This window comes from Theropithecus gelada, chromosome 5, assembly GCF_003255815.1.
Source record: "Theropithecus gelada isolate Dixy chromosome 5, Tgel_1.0, whole genome shotgun sequence".
Taxonomy (NCBI): domain Eukaryota; kingdom Metazoa; phylum Chordata; class Mammalia; order Primates; family Cercopithecidae; genus Theropithecus; species Theropithecus gelada.
The window spans coordinates 172,927,930-172,948,256 of record NC_037672.1 but is presented as its reverse complement, the minus strand read 5'-3'; the positions used below and the strand labels follow the sequence as shown (position 1 = coordinate 172,948,256).

General features: G+C 39.2%; 1 protein-coding gene across 4 annotated transcripts in view; it reads left to right on the top strand.

The window, feature by feature from the left end:
• Positions 1–11,616: 11,616 nt before the first annotated feature.
• Positions 11,617–20,327, top strand: part of GPM6A (glycoprotein M6A) — a 375,012-nt gene continuing 366,301 nt past the window's right edge. For 2 of the 4 annotated variants that reach the window (XM_025385455.1, XM_025385458.1), the window contains exon 1: positions 11,626–11,976. Coding sequence is in view for 2 of the 4 variants with exons in the window: in XM_025385458.1 (XP_025241243.1) it covers positions 11,695–11,976 (282 nt within the window). In the remaining 2 variants the exon portion in view is untranslated. Of the gene's footprint in view, positions 11,977–13,102; positions 13,734–20,327 lie in introns of those variants that run through there. The other 2 variants (XM_025385457.1, XM_025385456.1) reach the window with 2 other exon arrangements.

Genomic DNA, 20,327 nt, shown 5'->3' with positions numbered 1-20,327 from the left:
AGTATTACCACCAGAGGTGTATGGTCCTTAGAGACCTGTAGGCAGAACACCTGCACAGCTGACATTGCAGGCTAGCTTCACAGCGAATTCACCTTTGGCAACAAGCTAGAAGCCCTCTGTGGCAGCCCTCCTTATATTGCCCCACAGCTCTTCCAGGGCCCAAAGTACAACAGCTGCCAGTGAATAAGTAAAGACTGGCAGTCACCCTCTATCGGCTGCCCAGCGTGTCCCTGCTGCCTTATGATAGACATGATAGACAGAACTTCAAGGAGTTGCCAGAGTAGATATTGAGAAGAACATCTGATACTTCTTTCTATATGTCCATGGAGTGTGAAAACCTGCTCAAGAAATCTCTTGTCCTCAACTCTGGCAGGAGAGGCACTTTAGAGGAAATCAGGAAGCATCCATGGATGAACATGGACCACGAGAAGTAACTGAAATCTAAACTCTTACATTGACCCACTTCCTGCTTTTAAGAATCCCTAACAGATTGAGATAATGCCCATGGATTATATGTGGAAAGAGATTCAGAACTTGTTAATGGGTCAGAAGTATGACAAAGCAATGAACATCCATCTGCTTCTGGGCTACGAGAGATTTGAGATGGAGCACTACCCCATTCTCCTCAAGCCTCGGCTTCAGCTGATCCCACCAACAGCTGTACTCCTTCTGCACTTGCACGGTGCAGCATGAGATCTCTGCCATCTCAAAGCGGCAGAGTTTCAATGAGCCTGCCGTTCCCACCTTTAATTCTTACTCTAAGAATAGCAAAGACATGGAAGCAGCCTAGATGCTCATCAGTGGTGAACAGCATAAATAAAATGTGCTACATGTACACTAGAATACTATGCAGCCACTAAAAATGAAATCATAACCTTTGCAGCAACATGGATACAGCTAGAGTATCCTATCCTAGGCAAATTAATGCAGGAACAGAAAACCAAGTATCACATGTTGTTACTTGCAAGTGGGAGCTAAGCATTGGGTACACATGGACATAAAGATGGGTATAGTAGACATATATTAGAGGGGAAAGGGCTGAAAAAATATATATTTATATGTATAATATTTATATATATATATCATAGACATATATTAGAAGTGAAAGGGCTGAAAACAATCTATTGGATATTGTGCTCACTACCTGGACAACAGGATCATTCATAGCCCAAACCCCAGCATCACACAATATACTGGGGTAACATGCCTGCACATGTACTCCCGAATCTAAAATAAAAGTTGAAATTATTTTAAAGGTCCCCTTATGAGCCCTTTTGTGGAGCACCGAACAACTTGTTATCTGCTGCTACCCTATCCATGAATCACTGAATATTCACATGAACTCATCACATTTTTTCAGAAACATAGTCAGAGTACCACAAGAATTCAGTGGCCCGGGCAGAACCAGGAGTCAGAGTGGAAGGCCAGTGGCTCTGTGAAAGTGCCTTCTAGTCACCTAACCTGCATGGAAGTGAAGACCACCTCCTTACAGCATAGCCCTCCAGTATGGTCCTGTGGCATCCCTCTCTACCCACAATGCCAGCAGCACTGGTGAAGCCCAAGTTGAAACTGATTTCCTCCAGGGTCTATCCTCCAAATGAAACTCCTTTCACTCTGGACAGTTCAGACAGATGCATGTCCAGCAAAATATGCCTGAGGATATGACCCCTAGCCTCTTCTTCTGACAACACCCAGAGCCTACAGTGGGACATTGGGAGGTTCTTCACCATTGATCTGCAGATACGTATGTTTCTAGTTGGCCAGAAAAATAACAGCATGAAGCTGAAAGCAGTGTGTATCAGACATAACAAGATGGGCACAGAGGCAGGAGAGGCAGTGATAAAATCAAGTAAGAATGTCAGGAGTTCAAGCTGTGCTCCCTGATTTTACCTGGAGAACGAAGACCATGAGCTCCATGGAACCCACTGAGATGCCAGAGATGAGCCAGGTGCATGGTCAAGAGAGCTTTGTGCAGTGAAGAATGCAGGTGTCCAAACTCTAAGCCTGGGGGACTGCCAGTATTCATAGAGAGATAAGAGAAGAGACCTCTGGCCCTAGTCATAGGCCTGGCCCTCTGCCCCACCTGGTGAAGCTCTAGAGACTGGACTGCTTCGAGAACATGGTTCTGTAAACATTAAAAAAAAAAAATTAAAACAACATATACTAATTATTGCATTTAAATGTTAAGGAAAACCACTCTGCTTTATTGCTATAGCTGTCACAAGACACTTACCTACAGCTTTGCAATGGGGAGGCTCAAAAGCCTTCAAAATTCTCTTGTGACCCAAATGCAAACCACAAACAAAATCACTTTCCTCAAGGGAAACCAAAGCCCAGTGAGGCCATCCTAGGAATAGAACAGAAGTTAAGGAATTGTAAAGGAGACTGTATTTGGAAGTTGTTGTGTTGGTGTTTCTGGCTGGGAAAATAAGGCCAGAGGGTCATATCTGTAACGACATGTATTTTGTGAAACAACCACTTCAATCTTTATAAAACTGAAACAAATGAGCAAAACCGAATCCAAACCAAAACAAAAAGCAAACACAAAAAAATCTGAGTCTTGTAGATGGAACCTCACTCCCTGGTAAACCAGTCTGACCTCCCCATCTTTTTCATCGTTGGTTACCCTGCTCAAGGATCCATGATTTCCTCTTGGTCCTTATTCATTATAAATTATGAAAATTTATGCTTCATGTTTATGGTTTACATAGACTATTTTCATTTATTCCCATCAGCAATTTTCATAATTGCAGCTAATATTTGTATAATTGTTTAAAATGTTCAGTCTTTCAAATGTATTATTTATTTAAATTGGACTTTAACATTTTTTTCTTTCTTTCCAATCCCTATAATCACTGTGGTGTACTGTAGTATCCCTATTAATAATTCTCCCAGCACCTGTCTTTGAAGACTTGCCTCAATAGCAGGAACTGTCACTTCTGCTGAATTTTACAAATCTACTCTTCAGTCTTTCCCTGGATCTCACTGCACTCCAAATTTCTCAGCCTCTGAAATATTAAGGTCTAATACAGCAATAGCTGACCAACAACTTTCGTCTATCCCCATCTTTCAAGATTTATTTACCCCAAATCTGCTCTTAAACTTCCTTTATCCTTTCAGTACCTTGGCCCCTTCTTCTCTCACATTCCATTGCTACTGTCCTGGGGTCTTCTTTCTTCCTGTTCTAATTTAGACCCAAGATAAATTAACTCCTTTTGTTGTTTTTGCCATCAACCTTACCTCCCTTTTCTCCCTACTGCTCTACCATTACACTCACAAATGCTCTTGGTTTTCTATTAATTCAGTTTTCTGTTTTATCCTCTCCTATAGTCAAGTTATAGATTGGTGTCTCTGTAAATTTAGATTCAGTCTCTGCTTGGACCTCAATGTTACTGGATGTTTCTTTATTATACCATGGTCACCTCCCTATCCTCTTCACTACAGCAGCTGTAACAAACTTCATTACTTTTCTTAAGTGGGGCTGCAGCCCCAGTTTGTTTTCTCTCAGCACATCTCCTTCCTAGTACCTACAGAATACTGAAGTTATCAGGCCTCCACGAAGTCCTGAGGTTATCAGCCCTCTGCTCCAAAGCTCCATATTGAAATAAAAATCTTTCCTCTTTTTTCTTTACACTCTCTTTCTCTACTTCTTTTTCTATCTCAGAGGATTAGGTAATTTTGCCTCTTCTCTCTGGCTTATTCCTCCTCCTGTGTTGCAGATAACATCTCTTCATTCTACTCTAAGAAGTAGATCTCAAGATTGAAACATATATATGCATTAACATATTAAACATACAGTTCTTTTTCTTTCATAAATAAACTTCCTCTGACACTTATCGCCCACTCTACCTTCCTTCACTGTGAACTGTAAATAGGTTGTCTACACTCTTTTCCTATCACCCATTTCCTTATTCCTTATCTCTCTGTTCTTCACTTTTTGATAATACTCTTGCTACTGTTTCACCAGTGACTTCATAACCACCAGTCCAAAGGGAACTTGCCAGTCCTCGTCTTCTTCACTCTTTCTGTTTTTTCTGGTTGACACTTCTTTCTTGTTGAAACGTTCTCTACAGGACTTTCTCTGGGTTCTTTCCCTAGCCTAACATTATTTTTTGCACTCGTCTGCATGAACTCCTCTTGTCCACAGTTATTAAATGTTTGTGTGTTCCCATTCCCCATCGTCAGTGTTCCTTTCCTCTTGCTGAACATTCTCCCTACATACCATTCTCCATCGTCAGTGTTCCTTTCCTCTAGCTGAACATTCTCCCTACATAAATAAAAAATCACTAGTAATGTAGAAATGATACTTGGCTGGGACATAAAATGCTCATTCAATGACCCATAGTCACTCTATGCCTACATTAAATCCCAATGCTTTTCAAGTTCATGTGACATTAGTAATCTTTGGTAAATAAAACTGGCTTAAAAACTATTAATAAAATAAAATTAGAATGTCTTCAGAATTGTAGGTATTAAACATAATTCACACATTTTTGCCTGGATCTATTGGACGGATAAATTTATACTGTCTCTTCTAGATTTTTTTAAGGCCAGAAAACGATTTCTTCTGTGATATAGTTGACGCTTGCTTAATTTGTCTGTGAGTTTATTTCTTTGATTTTGAGTCTTTAGAGTCTAGGGTTTAGAGACTTGGTCACAGTGAGGGCTAGGGTACAGCACCCGAACCTCATCCTACCTGACCCAGCAGTGCCTCATGGCCATGCCGGGAGGAGCTGGATTCACTAGACGTTGTATTGAAAGGTCTTTCCCCCTTGAAAGAAGTTGGATTCACCAGGAATTCTCTTGAAATGTCCTGGGCACTGCCTCTGGTATATAACAATTAAAATTGCTAACTTCTAAGGTTTTTCCCTGAAAATTAGGGTTACTAAGAGTTAGCATTGTAATTAATATATAAAATTAAAACTACCAGGTATAAGAGAAACATTTCTGTATGAAAAATGTATAAGGAAAGTACAATGTGTTTTAGGTGAGGAAGGTTATAACAAAGGTATGAGAATGTGGTTTTTGTTAAAGAAAAGGTAAATTAATTTTTGCCTAGTTCAGAGGCCATATAAATGTTATTTAAAATTGAAGGGAAAAATAATAGGTAAAACTAAATGGATATAGAAAGTTGGGGAAAGAAAAAGAATGAAAAAATTTTTGAGAGTTATAAAAGTTTTATACAAATCTTATGTGGTGTGGTCAAAACTGATTGAGATTAAATGGAACTATTTATAGTATTTTATTAAATTAGCTCTAACATTAATAACACACTGATGCAAAGATATATTTTAGTTTTCTCTTTTGAACATGATTTTCATGTAGTATTGACAAGAGATAGTATAATGGAAGATTATTGTTCTTCTTTTGAATAAACTGCAAAAAATAAGAAGTAGAAGGGAGAGTTTGACTCACACTGTCTTTATTAGGTACTTTGATTGGAAAACTGAGTCTCCTCTCTTTCAAAGAGTGAAGTGTTTTGCTTTTGAAATCTTTTAATTATGAATTTGACTAAATGAACAACTTATTTTACAGTGGCCTGTGATCCTATTTTGATCAAATCTTTTAAAACTTTCTTTTTTTTAATATAAAGTGTTTTAAACCTTTGATATTTGACAAACTTCCAAAACCAAATTTTAAATTCTAAAATTAAGTCTTTTGACCTCAAACTAACTTTTGGATATTCTATAAAGAACCCCTGGAAGTCCAAGAGAGATATATAAGGCTTATGTGATGTGTAAAAATCATACAGAAATATTGTCAAATAAGAAATGGTGCTTCACTCTCTTTGAGTTATATTTGTATAAATGTGTTCCAAAATTGCATGAAATTCCTAAAATTCTGATATGTCTTGGTATATGATATCAGTTACGATTATAATTATTATGTTAAATTGCAGTATGCCACAAAAATGACCAAATGTCCTTGTCAATTGCACCTTTAACCATGGCTATTCTGTATCTTTTGTCATCCTCAGACAATGATTGTTTTACTTTGAGTCTTCTCAGAAAGTAGTTTGCAATTGGCTGCAGTCCAAAATGTGCTTATTTTTCAACGAAATTCATGGAAAAGACATTGCCAAGTACCTTTGAATACAGGTTTCTGAGAACTTCAGAGGTCATACCATTAGACTAGGTAAAAACTTTCAGAAGTCTAATAGAAAAACTAATGAGTTCATGAAGATTGCTAACCCAACATCAAGCAGAACAAAAGTTAGTCATGTAAGACTGAACTGGTAGAGAACTGGAATGATTTTTCCATGATTTTTTAAAATTTGAAATATAGCTGATGGTTTTTATTTTCTAGAGTCAAGAAAACTTTTTTTCTTTTGAACTATTTATAGCTTACGGTAATTGGTAAAGTATAGTTTTGTGAGCAAAGTGGAAACATTTACCATTTTCTCTACCTGATGTCACTAGAATTTAGAAACTATTTGTGGGTGGTCTTATTTTATGGCAACATAGTTATTTGCATATGTTCAATAATAATCTGTTTTCTTCCCAAAGAATACACAATTGTAGACAATATTTTACCAAGGCTGTGGATGGAATGACATATTTTCAGATATTACCACACTACTTTGAGGAATTGAGGTTGACTTTCTAGAGCGGATTTTAAAAAAGCCCCCAGTAAATACTAGCCTGGTGGCTTGTCTATATGGTTTTCTTACAAGGTTCCTGACCTTGCAGCAAGTAGAATGTCACTTTTTGGCAGGTTCAGGAACCTCAAGATATTTAGGAATCCTTGAGAAAAGGGGAATGTACCCAATTCATACAGGTATTAGACACAGTCTCATAGCAAATCCGTGGTTTGGCTTCCTAGCCTTGGGAGGTTTTTAAAAATCTAATGTGAGATTCCTTATATAAAAGTTCCAGCAAAGCCAACTTTAAAAAAGGCTGTATAGCAAATCAGTGTTCTTACTGCACTTTGTGCACATAATTAGGCCAATTATAATAAGAGTAAATCTTACTTTGCAAATAAATTGGTCTTACTATGACTCATCTTTAGTAGACCTGGGGGACTAGAGAGAGAAACATATGTTTTAGAAGAAAACTATAGTATACCTGTTATTGGATTTTAGCCTTGTCCATTGTTCTTAAGTTTTATTATTTGCCTACAATTTGGACTGTGTTCTGAATTATTTTCTGGCTACAAGTCTTTAAGGTTTTCACATTTTTGTGTCATTTTTCTAACTTGAAATCATTAGAAATTAAAAATGTGCTGTTTAAAAAAAGCTCTGCAAACTAAAACTAGATAACATGATATAAACTTTGAGAAAAATCACTACAGCAACTTATATACAAACAGTCTTCATGCCTTTTGATGTCTGGACTCTTCCAAACGTTCGTTTGAATACCTGATTCAAACTACAATCCAGAAAAAACCTGTCAGATTGCCATCTAAAGATCCTTCAGATATGCTAGAAAAATTAGTTTATAGACTACTCCAGACATTAATCTTTGTTTTTCTTTTTTTTTTTTTTTTTTTTTTTGAGACGGAGTCTCGCTGTGTCGCCCAGACTGGAGTGCAGTGGCCGGATCTCAGCTCATTGCAAGCTCCGCCTCCCGGGTTTAGGCCATTCTCCTGCCTCAGCCTCCCGAGTAGCTGGGACTACAGGCGCCCGCCACCTCGCCCGGCTAGTTTTTTTGTATTTTTTAGTAGAGACGGGGTTTCACCGTGTTAGCCAGGATGGTCTCGAACTCCTGACCTCGTGATCCGCCCGTCTCGGCCTCCCAAAGTGCTGGGATTACAGGCTTGAGCCACCGCGCCCGGCCTGTTTTTCTTATGTTTCTACAGAAATGCCTCTTACTAAAGATCTGTTTGTCTGCACCATAAATGGAGGTCAAGCCCATCTGTCATGCCGCCTCCTGGAGTGGGACCCTACTGTTTACCTCAGCTGAACTTTTCTCAGGACTAAGAGGCTGATTCGAGAAGATATGGGATAACATATTTAAATTTGTTCTTTTCTGCTTATCCCAACTTGTTTTTCTCCTCCTTTGCCTGCCTCCTAAACAGCAACCTTTAACTCCCATCTTTCCAAAGTTATCAACCTTGCCTTTAGTAAGTGAAACTTTCTTAAAGAAAAATTTCCAAAAGAGAACAGAAGGAAACTAAAATATTTCCCCTCCAAATTTATTTTCTTGACGTATTTCAAGAGGACTATTCAGAAAAGCTAGAAATTCAAGAGTAGCTGAAAAGCTGCCTTTGGTGGGGGGAGATTCGCATCAGTAGAGAAAACCTTCATTGATGCAGCCAGGCTTTCTCTGAGACCTTCCTTTGTCTGGATGTGGGAAAGATTAAAAGTCTGAAAGAAACATTTACTCTGTGTTCTCAGTGAGGGCTGAGCCCTGCAAGGTCTCATCTGCCTAGAAAGACCACCTTTGCAAGCCTGGGCTCCTCTTCTCCCCCTCCCATAAGCTGTCTTGCCACCGTAACCTATTTTGCCGTAATATAAGCCCCGATTCTTTCTTTAACCTCAAGATGGAATATATAAGATTCTCTACCGCACTGGGGGTTGAGGTAATCGCTCTGTGGTTCTCTGCGCACATTAATAAATTTGTACGCCATTTCTCCTTTTTATCCATCTTTGCTCAGTAGATTTTCAGTGAACTTTCAGAGAGCAAAGGGGGAGTCTTCCCTTGGCACCGACAAGGTTATGTAATGAAAAATATCTAGCCAGGCACGGTGGCTTATGCCAGCACTTTGGGAGACAGAGGCAGGTGGGTCACCAGAGGTCAGGAGTTTGAGACCAGCCTTGCTAACATGGTGAAACCCTGTCTCTACTAAAAAATGCCTGTAATCCCAGCTACTCAGGAGGCTGAGGCAGGAGAATTGCTTGAACCTGGGAGGTAGAGGTTACAGTGAGCCAAGATCGTGCCTTTGCACTCCAGCCAGGGCAACACGAGAGAGACTCCATCTCAAAAAAGAAAAATTTCTATTCATCTCAGAATTTTTTTTTTTTTTTGAGACGGAGTCTCGCTCTGTCGCCCAGGCTGGAGTGCAGTGGCCAGATCTCAGCTCACTGCAAGCTCCGCCTCCCGGGTTCCCGCCATTCTCCTGCCTCAGCCTCCAGAGTAGCTGGGACCACAGGCGCCGCCACCTCGCCCGGCTAATTTTTTGTGTTTTTAGTAGAGACAGGGTTTCGCCGTGTTAGCCAGGATGGTCTCCATCTCCTGACCTTGTGATCCGCCCGTCTTGGCCTCCCAAAGTGCTGGGATTACAGGCTTGAGCCACCGCGCCCGGCCTAATCTCAGAATTTTACAAGTTTAGCTAAAGCCTCAATTTTGAGTCCCATGGTTGGTAAGTATCTCCATATTTTAAAAAAGAAGTGTTAGTTGTATTTCCACAGGACTTGCTAAAAGGTGGTCTAAGCAATGAAACTGAAGATGAGGGATGAGTGGGAAGAATATTTTGGAAGCAAAACCTTAATACTTGATGGACAATGAGGTGACAGGAATGAGAAAGCAGAAATACTGGATAATTAGAGTAAAAAAATATAATGTACTAAGTGAGATAATGAATTAATTTGCATATGTTTATTGAATTCCCATATAAAATCATGTAACTTGTTAGGTTTCAGGTGAGATAATGGCCTCTGTATGCCTGAGATCTAGGATACTGACACCATTTACATCATCACTGTAAGATAAATGAATTAAACATCAACATTTTGATGTATTCACTTATAATAAGCCAAAAGAAAGACATCATGATTTTGATTATTAAAAGCCAGTATGTGATGATTTGTATCTTTAATGTATTCCAAATGTCATATATTTTACCGGGAATGTTAAAAATATTTATGAATTATATTTACTGTTAAAAGATATCACCATCTTTCTCAAGCATGTGGCAAAACCAGTTGGATACTGAGAAACAATGTGGTTAGTTGACTAATATCATGGACTCTGGAGTATTTTGTCTTGGGTATGAATTTTGCATTCCCATTTATTACTAGAATTTGGGCAAGTGCCTAATCTCTGTGTGGATTAATTTCCTCATCTGTAAAGTGGGGATACCAGTATTTTCCTTTTGTAGTGAGAATTATATTAGTTAATATGAAGCCCTTAATACAATGCCTGACACTTAGCACACTGTACTCAGTTTATGTTATAATTATTATTTTGTATTTCAGGATTATCATAGAATACCATGGGAAAAAAACAAAAAATAGTTCTAATTTTTAGAGTTCAAACATTATTTTGGATAAATCTTCAGGAAATAGATTGTAAGTTGCTTGTGGTGATCCTAAAACTGAGCTTATGAATCAATCTCCAAAATCTATCACTTATCTTTTTTTTTTTTTGACTTTTTTTTTTTTTTTTTTTTTTTTTTTTGCACTTCTCTCTGTTGCCCAGACTGAAGTGCAGTGGTGCAGTCTTGGCTTACTGCAGCCTCAACCTCCCAGGATCAAGTGATCCTTCCACCTCAGCCTCCCAAGTAACTGGGACTACAGCTGTACGCCACCATACCCAGCTAATTTTTTGTTTATTTTTTGTAGAGATGAGGTCTCACTATTCTGCCGAGGTTGGTCTCAAACTCCTGAGCTCCAGCGATATGCCTGCCTCAGGCTCCTGAAGTGCTGGAAGTACAGGCTTGAGCCAGCAACTTACCTTTATTGAACAAATGTATTAGTGTTATGCTTTGCAACAGTCATAGTTCATGTTAGTCAGTTTCCAGAATGGTGATGCATTTCTGAGTGATATGTTGAACACTTTTAATTTTTATTGACTAATTCCTTTTCCCTCCCATAAGAATGACTGTATTCCCATGTAACTGAAGTGCATTTACAACACCCCTGCCAGGAGTATATAGCTCTTCCATTACGTGAGAAAGAGCTGTGCAGATGTTTCTGTGGCGTTTTAATGATATGCTCTGCATTTATCCATGCATTCTGCTAAAAATATTGTTACTGATTTTTCATATCACCTTTTCCCCATTAGATAGCAATGTTCCTCAAGGTAAGTAATCATGTCCATTTTATTTTATTCTTCCGCTTACTCACAGCATAGATATGTGCATACTTCTGGGTGTGCTTTGCATGAAAAAGCAGTGTACGATACCTTGGGGACTGATTTACTGAAATAACTTCTCCAGTATGACTCTTGAAAGAACTAGGTCAATAACCCATAGAATTATATAATTTTTTTTTTTTTTTTAGCTTGAAGAGGCCTTAGAGATCACTTTTTCCAGATCCTTCATTTTACAAATTAGGAAATGAGCCAGGATTACAACTCATCCTCTCAACTGCCAAGCCCTGTGCTCTTTCAGCCTCATCAACTGCCTCTTGGATTGAGTTGTTCATTTTCCAGGTGATTTCTGCATATTATTTTGTGTGTGTGTGTGTGTGTGTGTCAGGGTGCGTGCGTGTGTGTTTATGTGTATGGTTTTTAGGACTTTATAACCTTGTCCAATTACAGAAACATATTTTATATAGAAGAAAGAGGAGATGACAAAGTATAAATTAAAGGGAGAATTTTATCTTCCTCTTCTCTTTATTAATGTTATTATCATTAAGAAACAAAATGGTATACAGAAGACAAGAGACCATAAAATTATCATGTGAAACCTGTCTCTTGGAATAATCTCTTTCCAGATTCCACTTAGAGATCATTATCTTGGCTACTGAGACAACGTGTGTGTCTGTAACGTGCATTCAATGTATTTAGGAGAGAGACTTTGCACGTGTCTCTAATGAAGGGGAAAGGGGGCAGGGTGGGGGCCTCTGGGGAGGAGATCCACAGCGAAGGGGAGGGAAATGGGCTTCTAGCAGAGGAGGCAGGTGGAAAGAGGGAGGGGTCTGTGCGCCCGCAGAGTCGCCAGGCGTCCTGCGAGTTGTCTCCGCTGGGAGGGGCGAGGCTGTCACTTGCCAGGGCTCGAGGAGCCCGAGCGCGGCTTGGAGAACTTGGCCCCGCGCAGCGCCTGGTCACTCGCTCTCCTCTGGGGACTGCAGAGAAGCAGGACCTCGGGCCATGGGTGAGTGCGCGGGCGGGCGCGGACACTTCGCCCAAAGGCTCGTCCTCGGGAATGGGCATTATAGAAAGAAAATGAATGTTCCTCGGCCTCCGACTGCGTCCCTCCCAGCTCTGTTCCCCCCGCGCCCCGCGCCCCCCGCCCTCTTGTCTCTGGACTTTGTTTCTGGGAGCGAGGCGATGGCTATGGGTGGCACCTGGAGGTGAGGGAGGGTGCCCGACTGTTTACAGTGAGTCAGGAGGGTGGGAGGCTGCGCCTGGGCGCTGATCCTCTGCGTCGGCCCCACGACCCAAGCCTGGGGGTCCGGTCTACTGTGCTTGGGGCGGTATCTGGGAAATAAAGAAAGACTAAGAGACCCAGGATCCGAATAGCGAGCAGATTACAGGGAGATCTCTGTCCTCCGGAGTTCCCACGTTTTCATGTTCTCTTTGGGGAGCAAGTTGAAACCGGGCACGAGAAATGGAAACTTCCTAAAACTTCCACTTGGTACAGGTTTGAGCAAAGGAAGGTGCTGGGGCAGGGCCAGACTGGGGACAATTTCTAGTCCCTCTCCAAACGTTGTGCCCATGTGCACAATAGGTTTGAGGTTGAGGCCGAAGGCTGATTCTTCCTAAATTCGACCTGGGTAAACAGCGTGGTTAAAAGGGCGTCCACACTGGCTCGGGTCACTGGATAGTGGAGTTCGGCGCAGCTCAGCTTCGCTCAAGTTTCCAGGCAGGGTTCGCTTATTCGGTGTTTAGCGGAGGCAGCTTGGAATAGCTCCAGGAATGTGATTGTGTGTGGCGGAGGGGAGGAAGAACTGGGTGTGAAATAGCCGATTCAAACCCACCACTAAGACGCAGGGTCCCACGAGTCACCTCGAAGAGCGAGGGAGAGGCTGGGGAGGAGAAAGCACTCCCATCCCCGGACTGCAGCATCCACAGGCGCGGGGGCGATGCTGCTCTTGCGCGGTTACCGGCTACGTTCAGCCCGCAGCCCGAGTTACTCTTCCAACCCCAGCGCGCTCACTTCTTCCAGCCAAGTCCACTGGGCGCCCCTCCCCCTGGCTTCTCCCTTGTCCTTTGTTGTGAGGGATTTCTTCAAGAGTAAAGGAGGCCTTGGGGACTTACGTGCTCGGGTTGAAATTCCTAAATTCCCACAGGCTCAAGGGTTAGGGGATGCTTTGACTACTAATCATGGAGTTTATAGACAGTAGCCAACTTGGAAGAAAGGAAAAAAGAGAAAGCTGAGGACATTTTTGCCTATGAATGTTAGCTGTGATCAAGACATTCATAGTCTCTTCTTGCTTGACCCTTGGAAGAGTCTTAGAAGGACCCATTTTTAGGGCCTTTGTATAAACAGCGTTGGAAATGGTCTTAAGAAGGACTGTGTTTAAATGTTTTCTGAAAAGGAAGGAGTATTTTCAGGTTAAAAAAGAAAGATAAAACATTTTCCCAAGTGTGGCAGAGAGTATTTCGGACTCTTTTTTTTAATTTGGTGGTTAAGTGTTGTGTTCCATTGGAAAGACAGGAATATTTTTAATTTTTCTCCTAAACACAACACTTACTGTTCTACTTGAGCCTATAAACTCTTGTTTATATGCTCACACAGGAGAAAAGCTGTCATAAATGGAAAGTCAAAATAATTGACTTGAGGTACTCTATTCATTAGCTCTATTAAAAGCATTACGATGTCAATTGGATCCAACATAATAAAATGTCCAGAAAGAATTGCATAATTTACCCTTGTAACCTCAAGTTCGAGAGGACTGGCTATCAAAGGTAAGGTATTCATAATTTCAAAGTTAATTATTTCTTTAATTTCCATTTCCATACTATAGTGAAAACAATTTGTCCTGGATTTTTGCTTCAATGCTCATGGATAATTATCAATCATCCCTCATTATAGGAAGGTGCTGTTGTGTGGGATGGTGTGGAGTTAACAACTGAGTTGTCAGGATCCAAAGCTTGGTCTGTAACTCTTAGAAGTTCTCTTTCCTATCTGTAATCTGAGAGATACCTAAAATTTGTCTGTTCCTTCTTCTGCCAGAAGTGGATTACATTTTTCCTATTGTAATTGAGGTCACCAGAAACTCATGAAGTCAGGGGCCTAGTAGGAGAGATTAAAAATATTCCTGAACTCTCTTTAGGTGGAGGTAGGGGAAGCAAGTGAGGAAGCCAGAGGTGAGGGAAATAGAGAAAAGAACAGGCCTGTAGCAAGGGAGAGTGAGGGCATGAAGCCAGAACTCAGGACAGAGATTCAAGTATGCAGTCCAGAGAGTAGCAAGAGCCAATAAGCAGCAAGGGGCAAAGCAGGGAAAGCAGGAAGGAAGTGCATAGGGGAAATAGAAAACATTTGGCCACTTAAGGCCATATCTCTCCTCTTCCTTTTAATTTACTTATGAAAAACAAAACTTTACTACTTAGAATCTCTTCTATTTAGTGGTAGTAGGGATGGTAGGGAGTTTAGCATTAAAGTCCAAATGGCTATGATAAGAGGGAAAAACAGTGTAGGAGAATGCTAGATTGCGCCAACAAATGGAATCCAGTTTTTTTTGGTTTTGTTTTGTTTTGCTTTTCCTGGTATAATGACAACCAAAATTTATCACATAAAGAAAGGAAGATAGTGTTATGGAGATGAATGTAGCAATCAATTCTCATTTGTCTTAGAAGAAGAAATCTGAACTCTAGCACTGTGGAAGAATGAGAGTATTTGGTTAATCAAATATTCTGAATAATTTATAGTCCTTCATATCCATAATGCACAAGGCTGATTGTAAAAAAAAGTTATTTGCAAAGTAGGCAATTGCAATTTTGGCATCTCTTCTTTTTGTTGTTTGATTTCCTCATTGATGCCCTCGGCTTCTTTAGGTACGCAGCAGGGTTTTCCCTCCACTCCAAAGTTTTACTCTGCAGAAAGGATGCAACAACATAGTTCATACTAAAAAAACCCTGCAGGGCTAACCCATTGCTCAGAGTACTTACATTTCAACTTCAAGTTGAATTTTAACCTGCAAATCTCTACTTGTGGAATTTCAGGCCCCATTGGAAAGATAGGTCAGGAATATTTTTAATTTTTCTCCTGAACACAACACTTACTGTTCTACTTGACCACATATATATCGCTATGAGATCGTTAATGACTGTTTTGTTTAAAAAATGATGTTGAATATGATTTAATTTGACAGATACTATGAAAAGTTTAATGGGAGTGGTACTGAACCTGTCTTGGAGGAATGTGAAACATTTGAAAGGGAAGTGGTTTTAGGTAGAATAAGGAGCTCCTTCTCAAGGCAGTAAGGAGGTGAGTTTGGGGAGCAGTAGGACATGGAGCTGGATTGACAGGATGGGATTTGATTTTGGAGAGCCTTTAAAAGCAATGAGAGGAATTTAGAATTTACATGATAGGAAGTAGGGTGCCTTGGAAGGTTTTTGAGCAGGGAAGACATAATGAGATTAGTGAAAATGTTTTTTAAAACAGAATTAGTTGGAGGGAACAGACCCAGTTGTCACAGTAATCCTGATGTAATATGATATATGTCTAAACCGGTTTTGGGAATAAGATTACATTATATATATGATATGGTAATAATAGAATATGATATATGTCTAAGCCAGTGGAACTGGAGAGCAAAAGATGAATGAGAGATAAGTCAAGTGAAAAATCTATAAAATTAGGCAATGGAGCAATAAGAGAATGAATATGATATTTTGTCTAGAAATTTGAAATCTTGAAGACTGGGGAAGTAGTGGGTTCCTTGATCGAATATTTAAAAGATAAACCAGATGGTTTACTTTCTGCATGTTTTGGATGAAAAATTAATTTCATATTTGAAATGTTATTAAGAAGTGATAGCAAGGCTGGGTGCGGTGGCTCATGCCTGTAATCTCAACACTTTGGGAGGCAGAACGAGGTGGGTGGATCAGTTGAAGCCAGGTGTTTGAGACCAACCTGAGTAACATAGTGAGACTGTCTCTACTAAAAATACAAACATTAGCCAGGTGTGGTGGCACACGCCTGTAATCCCAGCTACTCGGGAAGCTGAAGCTGGAGAATTACTTGAACCCATGAGGCAGAGGTTGCAGTGAGCTGAGATCATGTCATTACATTCCAGCCTGGACAATAGAGAGGGACTCAGTCTCAAACAAAAAGAAAACAAACAAGCGAAAAAAGAAGTAATAGCAAGACATCTAAACACAAATATTTAGTATGTTAGGAACACCTGAGAATTTAATCAGAACACAGAACAAAAAGGAAAACAAAGATGAAAGGGTTACCAACCTTTAGTGAGAGGAAAACCCGTGAACTGAATTATCTATTTGCAAGTGTGAGTATAGGGAGTACTGGTTGAGGGACAGTGAGGGAAAGGATAAATCCTGTTTGACTGAAGAAGGACACCAACTACATGATATGTACTAAATGTCCTAACATGAGAACAGTGAAATGTGACAACTTAAACATTCCGTGTTAGATTTGAGAGTCTACACATTTTGACAAGAGAAAAATATCAAATGGAAATATTTTGCTCTTACTCAATTTGAGTAACAATGGAGTTGGTTAAGTATCTGTAAAATTGTTTGCAAATTTGGACAAAGAATAATAACACACAGTATTGTCTTGAGCTCATAACTTTTTTTTCAGGGAAACTATGACACCCTCGAGACAGTTGTGAACAAAGGTACAAGAGCCAAGGTTTGAAATAGGAGAAGCAGATGACAATCTCTTATGTCTTTGAATGGGTTCTATAAATCTTTGGGATCCTACTTCCTCATTTGTTTGATGAGAGGATTGGGCAAGGTTCTGCAAATTTATGTAGCTCAGCTCTTGATCCAGTAATCATTAGAGAGAGAAAAAAAAAAAACATGTAAAGAAGGTAAGATTAAGCTATTTCCATTAAGCAAATCAAGAACACTTTTATGATGCTAGAGAACTGGAAATACTTTTGATCATTTGGCTTCCAGTGTGTTATTTTCCTTACGAAATCACAAGGTCTGATAAGAGTCCCAAACTCAGCAGAAAAAGATAAAACTCATGTTCTAAGCATTTATTGCTGCATAAAATGATCTCCCAAACTAGTCGATTAAAACAACAACGTATTATTGTCATTCATGGTTCTGCGGGCTGACCATCTGCTGAGCAATCCTCATTTGAAGTTTCCTGCCTTGGAAGCCTGATGGCAGTAGGGGATTTAGCCATCTGAGGACAGGATTGGACTGGTAGTCCAAGAGAGCTCACATATATAGCTGGCAGTTGATGCCAGCTGTTGACTACGAGTTTAACTGTCCTGAAGTGGCTTGGGTTTTCCATAAAATGATGACTAGGTTCCAAGAGGCAGCATCCCAAGAATGAATGTTCCAAAAAACCCAAGCAGAAGCTGCAAAGATTCTTATGATCTAGCATCAGAAATCCCAGGACATCGCTTTTCCTTGATGTGAGGAGCAGCCTGCTCATATGAGGAAAGGAGAAATTGAGGGTAGCCGACTAACTGATCTAATTCCTAAAAGAGCTGTCTTGTTAAGTGTGCTTCACATTGGATTTACAACTGAAAACTCAGTACAAGTTCTGAGAAAAACATATGATTAAAGACTAAATTTTTAATTAGAAACATGAAGAAATCTAAACAGTCACACTAAAATTTCACAGCAAAACATTTGAGTGTGGAAATTCATGCCTGGGTGGAAATGTGTTGATAGAATACTGGGATAAGCTCTACTCAAAATAGTTTCAAATAAAATCAGCTAATCTTTCTTATTTTCCCTTGAATCTGAAGTTTCTAAGGCTACTGTAAAGTACTGTTCATTTTATTTAGAAAAGAGTTGGTCATAAATTGGAATGTAGGTCAATTTGCATACATCCTTTGCTCAATATCCTCTTGTCACAATCAACTAGATGCTTTGTAGTGAACTGTTTAAGAGTTTGCTTTATTTTTTCAAGAATGTGTTAGTTTTACAAAGTACAAAATTTGAATTGGTATAATGTCACTAGAGGCTTCACCATACTTTTCTTTTGAAGAGGTGTATTTAACTAACTAAGGTTCCACTTAACGAACTCTTCATGTAAATCTCTTTTTATTATTAATAATTTTATTTGGCAAAGTTAGAGCTGTCTCTGTGATTGCAAAAAATCGAGGCCTTTCTCCAGACAATTGAAAAACAAAGAAAAATTAGGGTAAATGAGATGGGTTTAAACTCCAGGACAGAATTAATTTCAACCTCGAAATTTAGAGGCCTTAAAAAACATTAGTTCATTATTGTGTTTCAGCTTATTTCACTTGAGGTCATTCTATTTTCAACTGTTTGACAAGAGGTGAGCAGATGAGGGTAAATATTGCAAAGCCGGATACTCGATGCTCATTATCCATGCTATAGCAAGCAAACAAAACCATATCCCAATGAGAAATGAAGCCTTGACCTGTATGAATGACATAACCAGAATAATGTGTTAATTCTAGAAAGTAGTATCATAAAACAAATTATTTTTTAGTTTAATATATTCATTATTTATTTTAAGATATATAAGGTATGCTTAAATAATATACAGTAATAACAAAATAAGTATCTCTTGCTAGTTGTATAAACTTTCTTATTGTAGAACCTCTCATTTTATTGTCCAGCTAGAATACCTTAAGGCATATATTAAATACTGATTCCTGGGTTCCAATTCCCAAGACTCAGATTCAGAGGGCTTGGGCTTGAGAGCTGGACCTGCAATTTTAACATGTAATCCGACTGATGATGAAGCAGGAAGTCCGGGGCATGTAACGAGAAAAACCGACTCTAGAATGCCTTTCTTCTAAGCTGACTTAGCCACTCATTACAGCTGTTATTCCTTCACTTGTATCACTAATATACAGGCATACCCTGTGTTATTGAACCTCACTGTATTGTGCTTCGTAGATACTGTGCTTTTTTTTTTTTTTTTTTTTTTTTTTTTTTTTTTTTTTTTTTTTTTTTACAAATTGAAAGGATCAAGGAGTGATTTCCACTTCCAAGTCTTATTCTTAAAGAACTATATTTCATAAGGTAATAGCTGCCATACATAGTGGTTCCTCTAATGGATCTAGACAAAGTCAGTTGAAAACCCTCTAGAAATTATTCACCATTCTAAATGCCATTAAGAACATTCATGATTCACAGGAGGAGATCAAATATCAGTATTAATAGGAGTTTGGAATAGTTTGAGTCCAGTCTTCATGGATAACCTAGAGGGCCTTAAGCCTTCAGTGGAGGAAGAAACTGCAGATGTGGTAGAAAGAGAAACTAGAAATTAGCAAGAGAACTAGAATTAGAAGTGGAGCCTGAAGATGTGACTGAATTGCTGCAATATCATATGAAACTTGAATGGATGAGAAGTTGCTTTCTATGGATGAATAATGAAAGTGGTTCCTTAAAATGGAATTCACCTCTGGTAAAGATGCAATGATATTGTTGAAATGACAACAAAGGTTTTAGAATATTACATAAGCTTATTGATAAAGCAGCAGTAGGATTTACTCCAATTTTGAAAGTTCTACTGTGAGTAAAACGCTAACCAACAGCATCACAAGCTACAGAGAAATCTTTCATGAAAGGAAGAGTCAATTGATGCAGCAATTATATTGCCTTAAAATAAGACAAATGCAATTCATTATCTTATTGTAAGAAACTTCCCAGCCACCTTCAGCAATCACCACCCAGATCAGTCAGCAGCCATCAATAGGGAGGCAAGGCCCTCCACCAGCAAAAAGATTATGACTTGCTGAAGGTTCAGATGATTGTAAGCAATTTTTTTAGCAATAAAGTATTTTAAAATTAAGGTATATACATTGGGGTTTTTTTTAGACATAATGCTATTGTGCACTTTATAGAATTTAGCATAGTGTAAACATAACTTTTATATGCACTGGAAAATCAAAAAATTCGTGTGACTTGCTTTATTGTGATGTTCGCTTCATTGCAGTTGTTTGGAACCCAACCCCAAACACCTCTAAGGCATGTCTGCATTATTTTTTCTAATCCTGATCCTAATATTACCAAGAGCTACCTCTTGGAATTACTATTACATTTCTGTTTCATTTCACTACTAAACTAAGTTTCTGTAGTTGCTGTCTCTTCTTTTTCATCAGTCACTAATCAACATTTTTGAGTGATGTTCTCCAGAGTTCACTGAAACCCCTCCCCTGAAAGGTACTAATAACCTCCTGTCTCATAGCTTCAGTGTCATTTATATCTATGTATCTCTCAAATCTGCTTATCTATGCCTGTCAGCTGTCTTCACCTGGCTGTCCCTTTAGTCCTTCAGCCTCAATAGGTTCAAAACTCTCCTTTCTCTCTAATATCTATCTTGGAAAGATGTTTGTAGAAAATTAAGGGATATTGGAAAAGCAATGTGAATAT